At 33.3% G+C, this 19,369-nt stretch overlaps 1 protein-coding gene across 1 annotated transcript in view; it reads left to right on the top strand.

Annotated features, from left to right (window-relative positions):
- FSTL5 (follistatin like 5) overlaps positions 1-19,369 on the top strand; it is a 994,361-nt gene that overhangs the window by 847,116 nt on the left and 127,876 nt on the right. Inside the window, exons 9-10 of the mRNA XM_051966050.1 lie at positions 1,340-1,501; positions 2,475-2,609. Coding sequence (XP_051822010.1) covers positions 1,340-1,501; positions 2,475-2,609 — 297 coding nt within the window. The remainder of the gene's footprint in view (positions 1-1,339; positions 1,502-2,474; positions 2,610-19,369) is intronic.

Genomic DNA, 19,369 nt, shown 5'->3' with positions numbered 1-19,369 from the left:
GAAAAACAGGTCAAAAACTATACAAGTGTATCTGTGTATCCACCTTTGTTTATGTGTAGGCATGTGCACAGAAAATTAGTTGATGAATAAAATGGCACATATATGTGATTTTACATAGGATACAATACATACAACATAAAGTAAATTAAAGAAAATACTAAATATTTTCCAGTATTTTAATGGAAAAAAATTGAAATGTCTATCAGCATGTTATTATTATTTCTTTATTTTTAAACCCAGAAATATGCATTGGTGACATTTTAATTTTCTTACCATTTTATTGTTCTGTTATATAATTTACTGAATGCTATATGTCCATGGCAAAAATTGTGTTCTTTATCAAACTAATCATAATGCTATCTATTAATGCTGAGTAAGGATGCTACTGAATTTCTAAGGTATTAAAATAATTGTTCACTCTTACTTGGAAGAGGAGTTACTATTTTACCAAACATCTCTGAAGTTAATAAAATCATACATGTTGAATTTTTCTTTTTCTTTTTAAAAATTTTATATATAAAATTTTACCTATAACATTGTTATTCAGCAAATGTGAAGTGATAATATTTTAGCATATTATGCTGAGTTAATTTAAAGTTTCTGAATGCTGCTTTATTTGAGAGATATCCATTTATTTACAAACTGTATCGACCATAATAGAAAGATTTTTTTTAATCTTTGGAATTTTGCAATAGAAAGAATATTTAATGGATTCAGTAAAATTATTTGTGATTCTTTAGTTTTGAGATAAAATGTGTACCTCTTAATATAATATATGGAAAATATATTGTGAAAATATTAAATAAATTAAATGAGATAAGTTCAAAGTCTAAATGATATCTTTGCAGTTGTATTTATATTTTAACTTTTGAATAATCACCAAGAATAATCACCAACTATGGGAAAACTACCTGATCTGTTCATTTTAGGGTTTTGTAATGTTCAGCACTGATGTTCAGATAATCTCCATTATTTTTCTTTATTATGTAAGGCTTAAGAAGCAGTTATGTAATGCTATGACTAGAGGACCAGTCCTAGAGTCAGGAAGACTCCTTTTCTTGAGTTCAAATATATCCTCAAATACTTACCAGCTATATAATCCTGGGCAAGTCACTTTTTCAGTTTCCTCATGTGTAAAATGAGCTGAAAAAGAAAATGCCAAATCACTTTAGCATCTTTGCCAAGGAAACACAAATGGGGTCTTTAAAAGTCAGATATAACAACAATAAATGTCTGTGTGAATTAAAAGCTGAATGATGTTAGATATATTGGCAGTACCATTTCATATTAGTATGTTATTTTAGAATTTACACAATTTTCACTTGTTTTTGCTTTTCAGTTCCACCAGTTATTCGTGTCTACCCAGAGAGCCAGGCCAGAGAACCAGGTGTAACAGCTAGTCTCCGCTGTCATGCAGACGGCATACCCAAACCACAGCTTAGTTGGCTGAAGAATGGAATTGACATTACTCCAAAACTATCTAAGCAGTTAACTCTTCAAGGTAGATTTATTTCTGTATATATGATCCATGGGCTCAAATACAAAGCTGATATTGAAATTGTGCCTAATTGTTGGGTAGATTTTGCTAGATAGCTTTATATGAAAATGAATGGGCTGAAGAAGAGGCACAAATAAGTGAAAGAAAGGTTAGCTTTGAAAAGGACATTCTTTGAAACATGACCAAAGAAGGATGTAATAGATGGGGGATATATTAAAGTTATAAGATATAGAGGAAAAGAGATAAAGAAATTTACTTTTGTTTCTGTATTCAAGAATATGGTATAGACAGTGGTGCTTCAAGAGTTCAAACTAAGGAAAATGACAGTGTTCTATAGTAGTTGGAAATATCTTCAAGGGCAAAGTAGGGCATAATTTGATCCTTGATGAATCAGATTAGAGTGTTATTAATAGGACTATACAGAAAAAATACATATAGACAGTGGGCCCAAAATGCTTTACTTGTGCTTGAGGACATTGTTCTGTGTCCAAAGCCTGTTTCTGATATAATCATTTGTGGTTATGCAATTTGTGGTAAACTCATTGCATGTGCCTTAGAAATGCTTTTTCCCATTTATGATATTGAAAAAACTCATTAAAAATCATGTAAAACCTTGCTTTAATAATTTTGCCAAGTGGAAAACAAAGATAACAGAGTAGCATGTACAGAAAGATTTTGAATTTACCACTACAATTTGCTTCATCTATTAGACATACTATCTTAAATAAGCACAAAAATCCAAGAACAGTGTTGAATGGAAATTCTCTATCCCTGTTATCAGCAAATAGAATAAAAGTCAAGCTCACTAACCACTTGAATACTTCTGGAATTATTTGGCATATTTCCAATGCACAATTCAGGAATTAAAAGCATTTAATTAGGATGAGCTAAGAGAACTATATGACTGTGTAATCAGAAAGCAGTGTACCAAAACTGAAATTGTAGTTTACAAGTTGCATTTCTTTTTTTCTTTCAGCAAATGGCAGTGAAGTTCACATTAGCAATGTGCGCTATGAAGATACAGGAGCATATACCTGTATCGCCAAGAATGAAGCAGGAGTAGATGAAGACATCTCTTCTCTGTTTGTGGAAGATTCTGCTAGAAAGACACGTATGTATTAAATATATTAATCCATCAGTAGAAATAAAATGCACTATAAATAAAATGCTAGTCTTTATTTTTTAATTGCTTAAACAAATGATTAATTAAAATTATTTGTGAAATTTCTACTGTGTGTGTATGCCAACTTGGCATAATAGGCAGGGAGTTTAATCTCCGAAATAAGAATACCCACTTTTCAAACCTAACTCTGACCCATTCTTGTTATGGAAGCCTGGACAAATGGTATAAATTCTAAGGATTATAGTCAATTCTTAAAGAATAATGTTCATAATGAGTATGAACACATACTTTCATAGAGAAAGAGTCTTCATCTTGGAGTTCCATATACTAATAAAATCATAGGTCCTACCATGTGCAGATTCTGTGATAGATGATAGAGCTACAAAGACAAAAAAAAAAAATTGTCCCCTACCCTCAGTGAGCTTTTTTTTTTCTAAAATGAGTTTCCAAATCCATGAATTAAATATGTCAGTCAGATGCCATATCACCTGTTGTAGTTCTATGTCATAATTGTAATGCAACATAGATATTGTCAATATAAGATAGCTTACACAAGTAGAAGAAACAGTAGCATGTGAAGCCTAAATCAAAATAGTGAGCACTAAGGAACCAAATGTTTTATTCTCATTAAGTAGTGTTTGTTACTAACTTAGAAACTGTAATATTTTGATTGGCTATAACTCCATAAGATTCACTTTAGCAAAGTAATAGAACTTTATTTGTATTTTTCTTTTATACTTTAGTAGATGTTTGATTTTTTCCTCTTTAAATATTTCCTTCAAATATATTAATAGCAATCCTATCCAATCTCAGCCTATATACGTTTTGTCCATAGATTTATTTCAAATTACTTGTCTTTTAGTATCTTAGTGGTTCAAATACAGTACCCTTTATTCTTACTACATAATTGCCTCACCTTGTCTGCCATTTATACATATTTTCAATTTGTTTTGCAATAGTTCTCTCAGTGGAGGTCAGTAATGTTAAATTCTAATAGAAATAGAGATCACTAAACTGTAAACAGGCATCCCTTCAAAGCACATATTAATTTAGAAAAACACATATTGTATTGTAAGATGTTTAACATGTACTAGAATACCTGCCATCTATGGGAGTGGGGGAAAAAGGGAAAATTTTGGAACAGAAGGTTTTGCAAGTGTCAATGTTGAAAAATTACCCATGTATATGTTTTGTAAATAGGATGCTTTGATTAAAAAAAAAAAAGAAAAACACATATTGACATTATTTTCATTGTATTTTATTTCTACTTATTTTGTTAAATATATCCAGATTACACTTTTTCATTTTTCATTTTTTAATAATAACTTTTTATTTGTAAAATACATGCAAAGATAGTTTTCAACATTGACTCTTGCAAAATCTTGTGTTCCTAATTTTTCTCCCTCCCTTCCTCTCACCTCCCTCCCCTAGACAGCAAGTATCCAATATATGTTAAACATGTGCAATTTTTCTAAATGTATTTCCACAATTATCATGATGCACAAGAAAAATCAGATCAAAAAGGGAAAAAAGAGAAAGAGAAAAAAAGAGCAAGCAAACAACAACAAAAAAAGTGGAAGTAAAATGTTTGTTTCACATTCAATCCCCACAATCCTCTTTCTGGGTGCAGATGGCTTTCTCCATCATGAGTTCATTGAAATTGGCCTGAATCATTTCATTGTTGTAAAGAGGCATGTATAACAGAGTTGACCATCATATAATCTTCTTGTTGCTATGTATAGTGTACTGTTGTTTCTACTCATTTCACTTTGTATCAGTCATGTAAGTCTCTCCAGGACTTTCTGAAGTCATTCCACTGATCATTTCTTATAGAGTAATATGACATAACATTCATATACTTATTCAGCCCAACTGATGAACATCTACTCACTTTCCAGTTCCTTGTCACTACAAAAAAAGGGCTGCTACAAACATTTTTACAATATGGGTCCTTTTCTTTCTTTCTTCTTTCTTCCTATTCTTTCTTTCTTTCTTTCTTTCTTTCTTTCTTTCTTTCTTTCTTTCTTTCTTTCTTTCTTTCTTTCTTTCTTTCTTTCTTCCTATTCTTTCTTCCTTTCTTTCTTTCTTTCTTTCTTTCTTTCTTTCTTTCTTTCTTTCTTTCTTTCTTTCTTCTTTCTTTCTTTCTTCCTTCCTTCCTTCTTCCTTCCTTCTTCCTTCCTTCCTTCCTTCCTTCCTTCCTTCCTTCCTTCCTTCCTTCCTATTCTTTCTTCCTATTCTTTCTTCCTATTCTTTTTTCCTTCCTTTCTTCCTTTCTTTCTTTCTTCCTATTTCCTATTCTTCCTTCCTTCCTTCCTTCCTTCTTCCTTCCTTCCTTCCTTCCTTCCTTTCTTTCTTTCTTTCTTTCTTTCTTTCTGATACAGACCCACTGCTGGATCAAAGGGTATGCAAATTTTGAGAGTCTTTTTGGCACAGTTCCAAATTGTTCTCCAGAATGGTTGGACCAGTTCACAACTTCCCCAAAATGCATTAATGTGAGGCAGCTAAGTGGTGCACTAGCCCTGAAGTCAGGAGGATCTGAGTTCAAATATGACCTCAAACACTTAAAACTTAACACTTCCTAGCTGTGTGACCCTGTACAAGTCACTTAATCTCAATTGCCTCGGCCAAAAAAAATTGCATTAGTGTTCCAGTTTTCCCTTCTCCCCTCCAACATCTATTATTATCTTTTCCAAAGTTCTGGCCCATATTGATGGATTTATGTGTACCCCCTCAGAAACCCCCTATGTTTTAAAACAAAAGAAAGGGGGAGATGTTGGAATCCTTACTAACTGTTAAGTAATTAGAGTTGATCTAATCTTACAAGAAGATGTTTTGGCCAGAACCTGAAACTAGGTACTAAGTAGAACTAATCAATACAAGGCTTGTGTTCACATCTTTACTCATTGGAGTTCAATGAGTTCATACCTCCCTTGTAGCTCTTTGGGCCAGAGAGCACTATGGGAGAAAACCCATAATCCCTCTCTCTGGAAGGAGCGTAAATAGGCCAATGGGCCAGTCGAAGAGGTTCTTGAGAGGAAAACGCTACAAGTCGAGATTTCACCGGAATGACATGAAGACTGGAGCTGGCTGGAGGCTGAAGAAAGCAGAGGCAGAGGCTGAAGGACCAGACCTTTGGATTTAAAGACATTTGGAGAGAGCTCTTGGAACCAAGCAGAGAGATAGGCCTTTAAGCTAACCGGGCTATATTGGGATAATAAAAGATCTGAACTTTTATCACCTGGCTGCGCTTTGAGAAGAAAAAGCTCACCACAAAAATGCATTAATGTGAGGCAGCTAAGTGGTGCACTAGCCCTGAAGTCAGGAGGATCTGAGTTCAAATATGACCTCAAACACTTAAAACTTAACACTTCCTAGCTGTGTGACCCTGTACAAGTCACTTAATCTCAATTGCCTCGGCCAAAAAAAATTGCATTAGTGTTCCAGTTTTCCCTTCTCCCCTCCAACATCTATTATTATCTTTTCCTGTCTTTCTAGCCAATCTGAGAAGTGTGTAGTGTACCTCAGAATTGTCTTAATTTGTATTTTTCTGATCAATAGAGATTTAGAGCATTTTTTCATATGACTAGAAATGACTTTAATTTTTTTTTTACCAGATTATATTTTATATGGATTACAGCAGTATTTAGGAGTATTGTGGGTCTCAGTGAACATTTGACATTCTGATGTAGATTATCACTGACAACATGCTTATTCTCCATATATAGAAAGCTTGAGCAAAAGAGATAAGAAAGAGAAAGCAAGAAACACAGAGAGGGACAGAAATAAAGAGAGACACAAAGAAACAGAGAGAGAGAGAGAGAGAGAGAGAGAGAGAGAGAGAGAGAGAGAGAGAGAGATTGAGATTATTTAAATACTTATCTGCTGGCATTGTGAGATGAGGGTACAAATAAAAGGAAATAGTTCCTAACTTCAAGAAGGTAACATTATAAGGAAGGGAAATAACAACTTAAAAAGATGCAGAAAAGAAGAGGGAATAGGAAGGAACCTGCATGAGGCTAGAATGAGGAAACTAAAGGGAGTGACAGCAAAATATAAGCTTGTTTCCCAGCAATTCAGACAAAATGTCTCACCATTTAAAAACATAGAGTAATAGAGATTCCTTCAAAGAAGACTTTTTCTGTGTAACTCTTTGGATTATTTATATTTTTCCTGAGATTATGATATGTCATGATTTTAGGCAAGATGAGTTATATGAATTTTGATAACAATATAAAACAATAAAAAAGGAAAAAATAAGATATGCTTATAATTTTTTCTCTTGGGTAGAAATATTTAGAATATAACCCCTTTCCCAAATATGCAAACTGATCTGTGACCTCATTACTTAAGTAATTTTCTCCAGTGATGTAGATGAAAAGCCATATGTACTTGTCCGTTTTGTGTGATTCTTGTCCATATCCTTCCAAAAGTTGTTAGAAGAATGTCCACTCAATAGGTTTCAGGCTTCCTTACCTTCTCCTGATATTTCTAGGATGCCAGTGGGGTACTGTCACTGCTTTCATCATTGTCACATGACTAGATTATCTTCTTTTTCTATCACACAATGTCTTCTACTCTTGTTATTTTGTTTTACGGTCATGTCCACTATAAATCTCTTTATCAAATTCTTTATGATACTCCTTGTTAGTTCTTCAGAGGCAATTCCATTTTATTCATATATCCTTTAATATGGAAATGCAATATTTGTAAAAGATTATATACTAGTGCTTACTATCTAATCTTATGAAACTCAACATACTCATTGCATACAATCCTAGTCTTTAGCTCTTTATAGCAATAACTAGGACTACTATGTATTAATACTTCAGAGGCCAAAAATATAGACAACAAAGTTTTTGTTGAAATGTGTACACCTACATGTTTCAGAAGCAATGAGATTGTTTGTCCTTCCCTCTCGAAGAGGACTATGATTTCAGGGAGGTGATGTCAAAACATGCAAATGAATTTTATTTAAGTGAGGGAGGGCTGAACAATGTCACCAGCTTCACTTTCTCCTCCAGAAAAGACTTCCTTCCTTCTTTCTATCATTCCTTCCATCTTCATTCATTCATTTATTTATTTAAATTTTTTTTGTGTGTGTGCTAGATGAAAGGGAGCTCAATTGTCTCAATTGCTACCTAGACTTAATCACTGAATGGGTGCTGCTTCAGTGAAACTGAGACCTCTCCAGCACCTTACCTTAAAAAGGCTGAGGTCTCCCATTGCATACAGGGCCATCTCCAGTTGTCCTCATCTATATCTGGGAACTTGATCCAAATGACTCTGGAGGGGAAAGTGAGACAGATGACCTTGCAAAGACTTCCCTTACTTCAATCCAAGTCCCTTGAATATAATAACACCACCTCCTGGTCCTTTTTGAGAACGAAAGACAAATAACAACATGCATGTATATACATAGATATACACACACATATATTTATGCTTTTGTACTATATTCATCTGATTATTAAATGAATTGATTATCATCAAAGAATCTAGAATGTTTATTGCCTATCTTTTAATTTGAATTTTGAAGACATTAGATTGGCAAATAATTTAATTTAAATAATTCTCAAAAGTGCTATTTTAGATGCACTCAAGTAAATAACATTTTCACAAACTATACAGTGATGCAGAATTTGTTATATATAAATTTATGGGACTTGAAAAATCATTTACATAACATAAATAATATAAATAAAAGGTGTGGTTTTTGATGTGTATGTATTTTAGAAGTAAAGTGTTTATAGCCACCTCTAAGATTTAAAGTAAAAACTATAAATTTTTTTCAGGTTATTCAAATCACTAAGGCAGGTTTCATTTTTATGATGTAGGTATATATGATATAGATATTTTTATATTGTGTGTGAGACAACATGATGTACTGTATAGAGAACATCCTTGAAACCAGAAAAAAACTGGGGTCATCTCACCTCCAAAATATACTAGCCAAGAGACTGAGCAAATTTTTTAACTACTCAGTGCTCTAGAAAGCTTTCTAAAACTCTCTCTCTCTCTCTCTCTCTCTCTCTCTCTCTCTCTGTATATACATGTATATACAGAGAGAGAGAGATAATCTGTTTCTGTCTCTCCTCCCTCTCCTTCATTCCCTCCATATATATATATAGATATAGATATAGATATATATACACACACACACATTTTTATATATTTATTGTGTGTGTCTGAAGCAGAATTTAACCTTTAAACCTTTAAACTGACTTTAAGTCTGGCAATTTTTGCCCTACAATACCCAGCTCCCTCATTTTCTGAACACTAAAAAGAAACAAAAACAAAACAGCCTCCTCTTTTGGCTAGTTTTTTTGTTTTCCTCAGTGTCAAAATAGATTATCTAAATGTTGCTTTCACCCTGTCACATAGCTTTTTCTCTTCTATTCTGTCTTTATATTCTTCTTTTCAAACTTGGATATTTTGTTTGGAGACAAGGGAGGGTTTGACGTATGAGGAGAGGAATAGGAAGAAGGATTGCATTTAATACATGTAACAAACTTGAATATTTCTTTCATCTTGTTAATTAGCCAAGGTAAGTATTTCTTCTAACATTGCAAATGGCAACCAATCTAAGCTTTTATTCATGGTGATTATTATTAAATCAGAACTGCAAAGATAGTAGGGACTTCCAGGGCCATTTAATCTAACATCTTCATTGTGTTGTTTTGGTGTTCAATTTCTTCAGTCATGTCCAAATCTTCATGAATCCTTTTGGGTTTTCTTGTCAAAGATACTGGGACGGTTTGCATTTTTTTCTCCAACTCATTTGAAAGATGAAGAACTGAGGCAGGCAGGGTTAAGTGACTTGCCCAGAGTTACACAGCTAGTGTGTGTAAGGCCAGATTTGCACTAAGAAAGAGTATTCTTTCTGACTCCAATCCTGGCCCTGTATTCACCACACCACCTAGCTGCTTGAATTTATATATGGGGGGGACTTAGATCTAGAATTATATAAGAGAGTGTGGGGTGAAACATTATATCATGCTTATTATATTTAATAATTACAGGTGACTCAAAACATCAATAGAAAGTCATATAATGTATGTAAATAAGTTAGAAGACATTACTAATAAATAGTATTTTTCTTCAGGGCTATACACATATGTACATATGTATACAGATATATAAATATTTATATGTCTATATATTTGCAAATATATATATATATGCATATGCACACATTTATGTTATTAGAAAATTGAGGTATAATATAATGGTCAACCATACCCATTGACATGGGCATCCATTTGGAGGTTGTAGGAATGAGTTAAAACAAATAAACCACTTTGGAGCTAAATGGTAGCACAGTTTTGTTTAGCTATAGCTTCAGTTTAATCATGTAGATATTATCTCCTTACTAAGGAGCTAAGCAATGCCAGTCACATTTCCACTTATCCTACATTTCACCCCTGACAAGTAGTATTCAGGGAATAGGTTCAGGCAGAATGTCAGACAACTAAGTCTTCTATTTTGCTCTAGCACCTAATTCTCAAAATTGAAAATGTTGTCTAATTCTGCCAAACTTTGTTGAAAAACTTCACTTTAGATTTGCCTCCTATGAAACATTTAACGATGGAGAAAGTTTCAGGAAATGTTGCTCTTCAGACACATATCTGAGTCAAATTTAGGTGGCTGACTGAGATTAAATGGAGTATTATAAGAAGGGATAAGAGTGATATCAATTAAATATAAGGGGAGTGAGATGACATATTGGTGATCAGGTGATATTTATTAAAATGAACAAAATAAGACAAAATAAATTATATGAGGATGATTTTAGTGACCTTGGGTGTACAGGCTATTTAATATTCTTTGCACTTAGCCTAAGCACTTGACACATTTTCATTTCTAAAGGAAGTCAATACCTAGATGATAATGAGTCATTACCAAGATTAATATAAATGAGAAACATTGTGAAAATAGTCCCTTCTCCCCAATGAGGAGTTAAGTGTATATCTGTGAGTCACTCAACATCATTTTGGTCACATGTTGCTAAGGGTCTCAGCAAAGGACAGCATCAGAAGTCAGCCTTCTATCTATATTTTGCATATTGCATATTTTAATATGTTGCATTTTTTCATTTTAGCACATTTCTAGCAGTGATAAAAAAGAAGACAATGAAAAACATTGTTGTGCCTTATTCATTTTTTCCCTGGAGTAGAAAAAAATTGGGAAAGAATAAACAGAAGCAAATTATGAAACCTCTTGGTTCAAATGATGAAGACCCGTTAGTCCATCACATTTTCCTTTGACATATCATTAAAATTATTAAATTAAAATATATATTGCTTTAAATTATGCTTCTAATTCAAAGTGCATCTGTGAAGTAGTCTGTTTCAGGGAAAGGAACACAGATTTTGAAATCAGATGAACTTAGTTTAAAGCCTGTCTCTGAGACTTACTTTTGTGACCTCAGTCAAATAACTAAACTACCCCAGGACTCATTTTCCTCATTTGTATAATAATGAGATTGGACCAAATGATGTCTAAATTCCCTTCCTGCTATAGACCTATGATCCTCTGAGAAGTGTAATGCAATGCATTCTGCTGCTATGGGAATCATTAACTGTTTTATAAGCCTCAAGTTATTTGCATGAATATATGAAACCACCCATGGACTCTTTCCTTTTAAGTATGAGGCTATTTTAGAAGGGGGTAAAAAACCCTTCATACAACCCACTTTGAAGTATAACTTTTCTATTCAAAGGCAATTTTCATCATACCCTAAAGTATATCTTTTTTATTTAAAATTAAGTCATGAGTCTAAATCCTCAGACCTACTGGAGCCCTATAGACAATCTAAAATGTAAATGTGTGGTCCTCAACTTAATCTTACCACAGCCTCAGACAGTAAAGATACTGTCATTGACTTAAACGAGAGAAACAGAAGTCTGAACATCAGACACCCCAAGTCAAAAATAAATAGAATTTTATCCATGCTTGCTTTGGCATTTGAATATGTGAATGTACATTGATTGTAGAAAGGGGTAGGAGAAGTATATACTGAGTCTAAATGCACAAGGTGCTATGCAATCCACAATCAATAACGACCTAACACATCTCATGGTGTTTCGGTAATCATAGCTCTACAACAATGAAAGGAGCAAGTGGTTTATTTAAGGTCATTGGAAAGCATGGAGAGAAGTGGGAATGGAAGCAGGGGCAAACTGGCATTTAACATACCCTGTACATCTCTGAAAAATAGCACGAATGACAGCTATGAGATTTTATAAAGGCATCATTGCAAAGGGCCTTCCTGGAGATCAGTTTTAATGTTTAAAATGTGAGAGGTTATTAACTCCGTGCTAAAGAGCACTTGGAAGAATCCTCTCTCCAGTAACCAGACCATATAAAGTTGCCAACAGCTGTGATAGTGATTTTGCAGAAACTAAGAGCTAGATGAAACAAAATGACCTGGAGATAAACTTAATAATCATAAGCTTTTGTGCTGTCATCTATTTAGAGAAGAGGGTAGAATCATGGCAAGTAAAAAAGTCATCTGTGTTTAAAACATGGGGGAGCCAAAGGTGGGATTTTTATCCTGATAGTTATGATGTAGGTGATAGAGCTAAGCAGGAAATAAGATAAACAACAAAAAAAGAGAAAGACAGAGAGAGACAGAGAGAAGGGGGGAAGGGAGAGAAAGGGAAGGAAGGAGGGAGGGAGGAAGGAGAAAGAGGAGGGAAATAATTTTTTATTAAAGTTTTTTTATTTACAGAACATATGCATGGGTAATTTTTCAACATTAACCCTTGCAAAGTCTTTTGTTCCAAATTTTTCTCTGCTTCTCCCATCCCCACCCCTAGATGGCAAGTAGTCCAATATATGTTAAATATGTTAAAGTATATGTCAAATCCAAAATATGTATGCATATTTATAGAGTTATATTGCTGCAAAGAAAAATCAGATCAAAAAGGAAGGGAAAAAACTGTGAAAGAAAACAAAATGCAAGCAAACAACAACAGAGAGAGTGAAAATGTTATGTGGTGGTCAGCACTTAGTTTCCATGGTTTTCTCTCTGAGTGTAGATGGGTCTCTTCATCACTGAACAAGTTGAACTGGTTTGAATCTTCTCATTGTTGAGGAAAGCCACCTCCATCAGAATTGATCTTCATATAGTCTTGTTGCCGTGTGTAATGATCTCCTAGTTCTACTTATTTCACTTAGCATCAGTTCATGTAAGTCTCTCCAGGCCTCTCTGAAATCATCCTGCTGGTCATTTATTATAGAACAATAATATTCTATAATATTCATACACAACTTATTCAGCCATTCTCCAATTGATGGGCATCTATTCAGTTTCCAGTTTCTAGCCACTACAAAAAGGGCTGCCATAAACATTTTTGCACATGTGGGTCTCTTTCCCTCCTTTAAGATCTCTTTGGGATTATAAGGCTAGTAGGTCAAAGGGTATGCACAGTTTGATAACTTTTTGAACATAGTTCCAAATTGCTCTCCAGAATGGTTGGATCCATTCACAGTTCCATGAACTATGTATCATTGTCCCAGGTTTCCCACATCACCTCCAATATTCACCATTATCTTTTCCTGTCATCTTAGCCAATGTGACAGGTGTGTAATAGTAGCTTAGAGTTGCCTTAATTTTAATTTTTCTAATAAATAATGATTTGGAGCACCTTTTCATATGACTATAAATAGTTTCAATTTCTTCATCTGAAAATTGTTTGTTCATATCCTTTAGCCATTTATCAATTGGAGAATGGCTTGAACTATTATAAATTCGAGTTAATTCTCTATATATTTTAAAAATGAAACCTTTGTCAGAACCTTTGAATGTAAAATGTTTTCCCAGTTTATTGCTTCCCTTGTAATCTTGTCTACATTAATTTTGTTTGTACAAAAACTTTTTAACTTAATATAATCAAAATTATCTATTTTGGGATCAATGATGACCTCTAGTTTTTCTTTGGTCACAATTTCTTTCCTCTTCCACATATCTGAGGGGTAAACTAGCCTATGTTCTTCTGATTTCTTTATAATATCATTCTTTATGTCTAGATCATGAATCTATTTTGCCCTTATCTTGGTATATGGTGTTAGGTTTGGGTCTATGCCTAATTTCTGCCATACTAGTTTCCAATTTTCCCAGCGGTTTTTGTCAAATAGTGAATCCTTCTCCCAAAAGTTGGGATCTTTGGGTTTGTGAAATACTAGATTACTATAGTCATTGAATGTTTTGTTCTGTGAATCTAACCTATTCCACTGATCAACTGCTCTATTTCTTAGCCAGTACCAAATGACCATTGCTTTATAATATAGTTTTAGATATAGTACAGCTAAGCCCCCTTCATTTGATTTTCTTTTCATTAATTACCTTGACATTTTGGACCTTTTGTGCTTGCAGATGAATTTTGTTGTACTTTTTCTAGGTTAATAAAATAATTTCTTGGGATTTGATTGGTATAGCAATAAATAGATAGATTAGTTTAGGGAGTGTTGTCATCTTTATTATATTCACTCACCCTATACAAGAGCACTTGATATTTTTCCATTTGCTTAGATATGATTTTATTTGTGTGGAAAATGTTTTGTAGCTTTGCTCATATAATTCTGATGGAAGGGAAATAATTAAGTGTTGGAATCCTTACTAACTTCTAACTAATTAGAGTTGATCTAATCTTACAAGAAGCTTTTGGCCAGAACCTGAAACAAGGTACTAAGTAGAACTAATTAATACAAGGCTTGTGTTCACACCTTTACTCATTGGAGTCCACAAGTATGCTAGCTTCACAAAGTACACTTTCTAACTTCAAGGGAGTCCACACCTCCTTTAAAGCTCGTTGGGCCAGAGAGCACTATGGGAGAAAACCCATAATCCCATTCTCTCAGAAGAGTCAGATAAAAGGCCAGCGATGAGGGATCTATGGTAGAATACATTTTTCCTCTTGGCTGGCTGGTGGCAGACAAAGAGTTTACAGAGGAAGAAGCTACGAGTGGAGAGTTCAGTGGACAACCAGATTCATCTTCATCTCACACCACTGTAGTTGGTGCCTGGGCTCCCCAGAAGGATACAAGAGAGACATTCCATCTCTGTGTTGGTTGGAGGCTGAAGAAAGCAGAGGCAGAGGCTGAAGGACAGAACCTTTTATTCGGAGGGCTCTAAGCCTCTAAACCGGCTGAGTTTTGAGAAGAACAAGAACTCCAACATTTGAACTCATAACAATTAAGAAACAAAAGTGTTTAAGATTTCACAAATACCCCCTGATTGCCCGATACCACAGCTTATATTAAATGCATATATTTAGAGGTAGTGTCGCATTTCATATTGCTAATAGAATCTTGGAAGATCCACATACTTATTTCATGTTTGTCATATTAGAGATGTACTTATTAATGAAACCATCATACAATTGAAAAGAAAAAAATAGTAATGGTAATCAGTTTCCTTACTGGGCTTGTCTTTAAGAGTATTGATTATTTCATGAGATTTAAATATTTATCATATAGTTCAGCACCTATTCTTCTCAATTTGGCCAATGATATTGTCACATCCTTTGGAGTGAGTTGCTCTGTAAGTCTTTTTAATTGTTTACCCAAAGCAAGCTGAAAATCATCTAGTTTATACTTGCTGAATCTTAAACTGTATTTTTAAAAAATAGCATACCTTTTTAATGCCCTTGACTAAAACTTTTTTCTCCTAACACATTGCACTTTTCCCCCTTAATGTCACCCTTCTATCCCTTAACAAGAGGTTATGGGATATGAGTGTTATAGACTTGACAGTTTTACAGCTGTTATAAGCAACCAGGCATCTCCATTGCCTCCAAATGTGAAATAAAATTAAAAGCTTTTTGACTATGATTTATTCCTTAAATTTTCTCTGCAAAGCTTTCTGTACCTTTAATGAAATCACCATACATCATCTCCTATTAAACAATATATATATTTACCTAATTTATTTTGCAATAATTTTACTGACCTATTATATTTTAGGCATGCATGCAAGCTATAAACACTAATATAATTCATGACAATGGTAAGGAAAAATAACTGTTTCAAAAACTATGTGCCCATGTTGAGAGTTTTTTATTGTAAGGAAATATTAGAATTTTCTTCAGGGATCTTGTATCTATGGAAATTTAAAATTAAATCATTATTATTTGTTTTCATGTGACTATCTACTTTTAAAAGAAATGTTGGCATTATTATCATCAATATATTGCTACTTAGATGATCTCTGAAATAAGAAATCAATACTAATGATGATGAAAGTATCCTTGAAATCTTCATGACAGATGGATAAAGAGACCACAAAACATCAACTTGAAGACCATACATATCCCTGACTAGAGAAGGGAGGAAATAAAGAAACTTGCCTTTATATTTTTAGGAGATACAAATCTACAAAACTCCAGAATGTTAGAACTAGAGTACACATCACTCATTTTCTCATCTTGGAATCTCATTTAATCTGGAGAAATGACATAATTTTCCCAAAAGAATATGAAATGAACTATATTATAGCACAAGGAATTTCATGAATGATCTTCTTGGTCTTCAAATTGGTATACTAACTTAACCTGACTACAAACCAACAGGGCTAAGGATTGCAGGAAAATATCATCATTAGGATGCCATGACACAAAACTCTCTTAAAGTCCTAAGGGTAGTTCTTCTAAAAGGAATACTTTCTTATTACTCACTGCTGTAACTTTTGAACCCCCACCAATGGGCCTCTGATTTCTGCAATATTAAAAGTATGATACTTGAGCTTTGTAAAAAATGTACTAAACAATAAGGCAAAAAACTAGATTAATCATATGTTGTCATTCAATATAATACAAATGTATAAATAATAAAAAAACTTAACAGTTTATCCATGAATCTGTTCACACTCCAATCATACAAAAGGTTTCTTGGACTGGAGGAAAGGAATTTGCACACACTTAAAGAAACCTAATAGGATGGCTTATGTGTGGAAAAGCTCATGTGTTCTGGGTAAATCATAAGTAGAATTCTGTCACTGAAGTCCTTAGTCCCTTAAGGTACTATCTAAAATACATAAAGTCACTTATATTCAATCTGTTTACCTTCAGGTTTATATCACTCTCCTGCTGAGCAAATCCATTGTCCTGCTCTTGAACTGATAAACTAGCCACAAGTGCTTTTAATTTTTTTTTTCCTGAGCAGTTAGGGAGCTATTAATAGTGGGCTAATAAAATCTTATATTAATATGCAACATGCAGTTTTCTCATGCCAGAAAAAAATGCAAAGCTCTTCAGGTTGACTGTCTGGGTAATAAATACAATTACAATCAGGTCTTCATTCAATGTAATTTTGCTTTGTCCAATCACCTCTTAACTTCTTATTACATTAAAGCACAGTTCATAGCAAAAGTCCTCAAATTTAGTATCTAGACAGTGTTCACAAGTTTAGATACTTCTTTAGGTAACAATTCTGTTATATCCAATTGTTTTCAGAACTTTCCTTACAGCAAAATAGAGGTAAAGTCTTCTTTTAACATTTTGTTTCTTTTCCTAAAACCAGAAATACAATAACCAGGTAGACTACTTAGAGATTTAATTTCTTTCAAAATATGGATGATAATTGGAAGCCTAATATCATAGCTATGGTCTCTTCCAATGAGCTTCTCAGAAAATGTTAAATCTAATTCTTCAGCAATTCTATAGCTCAATTTCTCTTTTTCAACGAGTATGTTCTAAGCATAGTAGTTAAAACTTTCCTTTCATTGATTATTCTCCTACCTTTTAACCTTCATAACCTCAAATCAGATCATTGTGTTAGTCAATATCTTATCTTTTCCTTGTGATATAAAACTCATGAATTCTACTTTTCTTTCAATTATGAACTCAACTGTACTTATTTAATTTACCTAAATAGTCAGTTACCACTTTATTCAGTATAATCTCTCAGGGTTTTAAAGGGATTCCTTATCAGTGTGTTAAGTTCTCTCTTCCTTGCTTGTGAACCCCATGTCTGCTATTTATTTCTTCTATGAGATCAAAAAAATTCATTTAACTTCTCTCTTTAATCTTTAAAATGATGTGATACTAATAAATAATAATAACTTTCATTTGAACACTATCTATTCTGCTAAATATTCTCACTTGATCTCATTTGATCCTTCCAAGAATCCTGGGAGGTAAATGCTATTTTTATCCCTATTTTTGCAGTAGATGAAACTGAAATAGACAGTAGTTAAATGACTTGTCTAAGATCACATACCTAAAGTCAATTTAAACTTTTATCTTCCTGACTTCAGGCCCAAGTCTTTAATCTATTATGCTACCTAGATGAATTGATAGGTTGGCACATTAAAGTAATGAAAGAATACTGTGCTATAATCGATGGCAAATGAAGAGTTCAGAGCAGCATAAAAAAACCTATAAGAAATGATATAAAATGAAGTGAGCAGAACCAGGAAAAATAACAAATCAATGAACAAAATGTATTAATTAGTATTTGTCAGGCATAATGCTAAGTGTTAAGGATATTAAGGGGGAGGTACTATTACTGGACTTATGAAACTTACAAAAATTTATATGTATATATCAAGTAGATATAGAATGGAAATAAGGTCATTGCAATTTGGAGAACACTGGCAATTTGGAGAACACTGGCCATTGAGGCAATCAAGAAAGTCTGTTTTTAAAGAAATTACTTATATACCATATCTACAATAATATAAACAAAAAATGAAAAAAAAATCTGAAAGAAATATAATGACCAAGGTTGGCATCAGAGAAGCAATGAAAAAATTCACATTCCATACATCATTATGGAGGTTACAAATTATAGGCATGGAATATTCTACATCCTATTAAGCATGATTCCTCGTTAGTTTTCCTGATTTTCTTTAATAAAAAAAAAAAAACTTTATTAAAAGAGATAGCTCAGTGGGGAGTCATGAAGCAACAAAAGCTCAAATTCTGTCACAGAGATTCTTGCTTTTTTGCCCAGACTCTGTCACTAAAATTCTCCATCTTATGAGATCCTCCCTAGATTCCAGACTTGCTGTACTGTTCTCTTTTTAAATTTTTTGTTGTGATTTGTTTAGTAACTTCAAATTTAAAACATAGTTTTAAATAAAGTTTGGACTTGTCTGTAAAAAAAATTCATTCAGTTTCCTCATCTATTAAAATGAAGGGAGTTGTCTCAATAGTTTAAGGATCCCTTTCAATGCTTATTATATGATATTATGACCCTGTAAGATGGATGTGATGGAAAAACAAAAGGCATGAATATAAACAGGCTAAAAAATAAAATGAGCAATATGATCTTTCAATTCTAAATCCTATGACTCTCTAACCCTAGTGGTATGTTTGCAGCTTCTCAGTTAATGTGATCATATAGCAGCAAGTGACTAAGATGACTTTTTAAAATACCAATCTAAAGAAAGGTCAGGAGGAGACATCTGAACTGAACAATCTATTTCTAAACTGAAGTAGAGACAGTGACTCACTCTTCACTTAAAGAAGATGACTGAAGGTGGTATTTTCTTTAATATCCTGAGACTGAATGGGGGTCAACCATTATTGATGAGGTCTCCTTTTTATATGTTGAAAGTGGGGGGAGAACTTCCAAATATCAATATTTTGTATACTACATAATTGTCTTAACTAGACTTAATACTAAGGGTTTCTTCTGAAAAAAAATTGAGTAGTATTGAAGATATTTTATTGGATTTGTGAAGATCATATTCTAAATATCAAGAGATAAAAGGGAACATAATCTCTAAATATGAATCAGAAATT

This window comes from Antechinus flavipes, chromosome 6 (genome assembly GCF_016432865.1).
Source record: "Antechinus flavipes isolate AdamAnt ecotype Samford, QLD, Australia chromosome 6, AdamAnt_v2, whole genome shotgun sequence".
NCBI lineage: Eukaryota > Metazoa > Chordata > Mammalia > Dasyuromorphia > Dasyuridae > Antechinus > Antechinus flavipes.
This window is presented reverse-complemented; position numbering and strand designations above follow the sequence as displayed.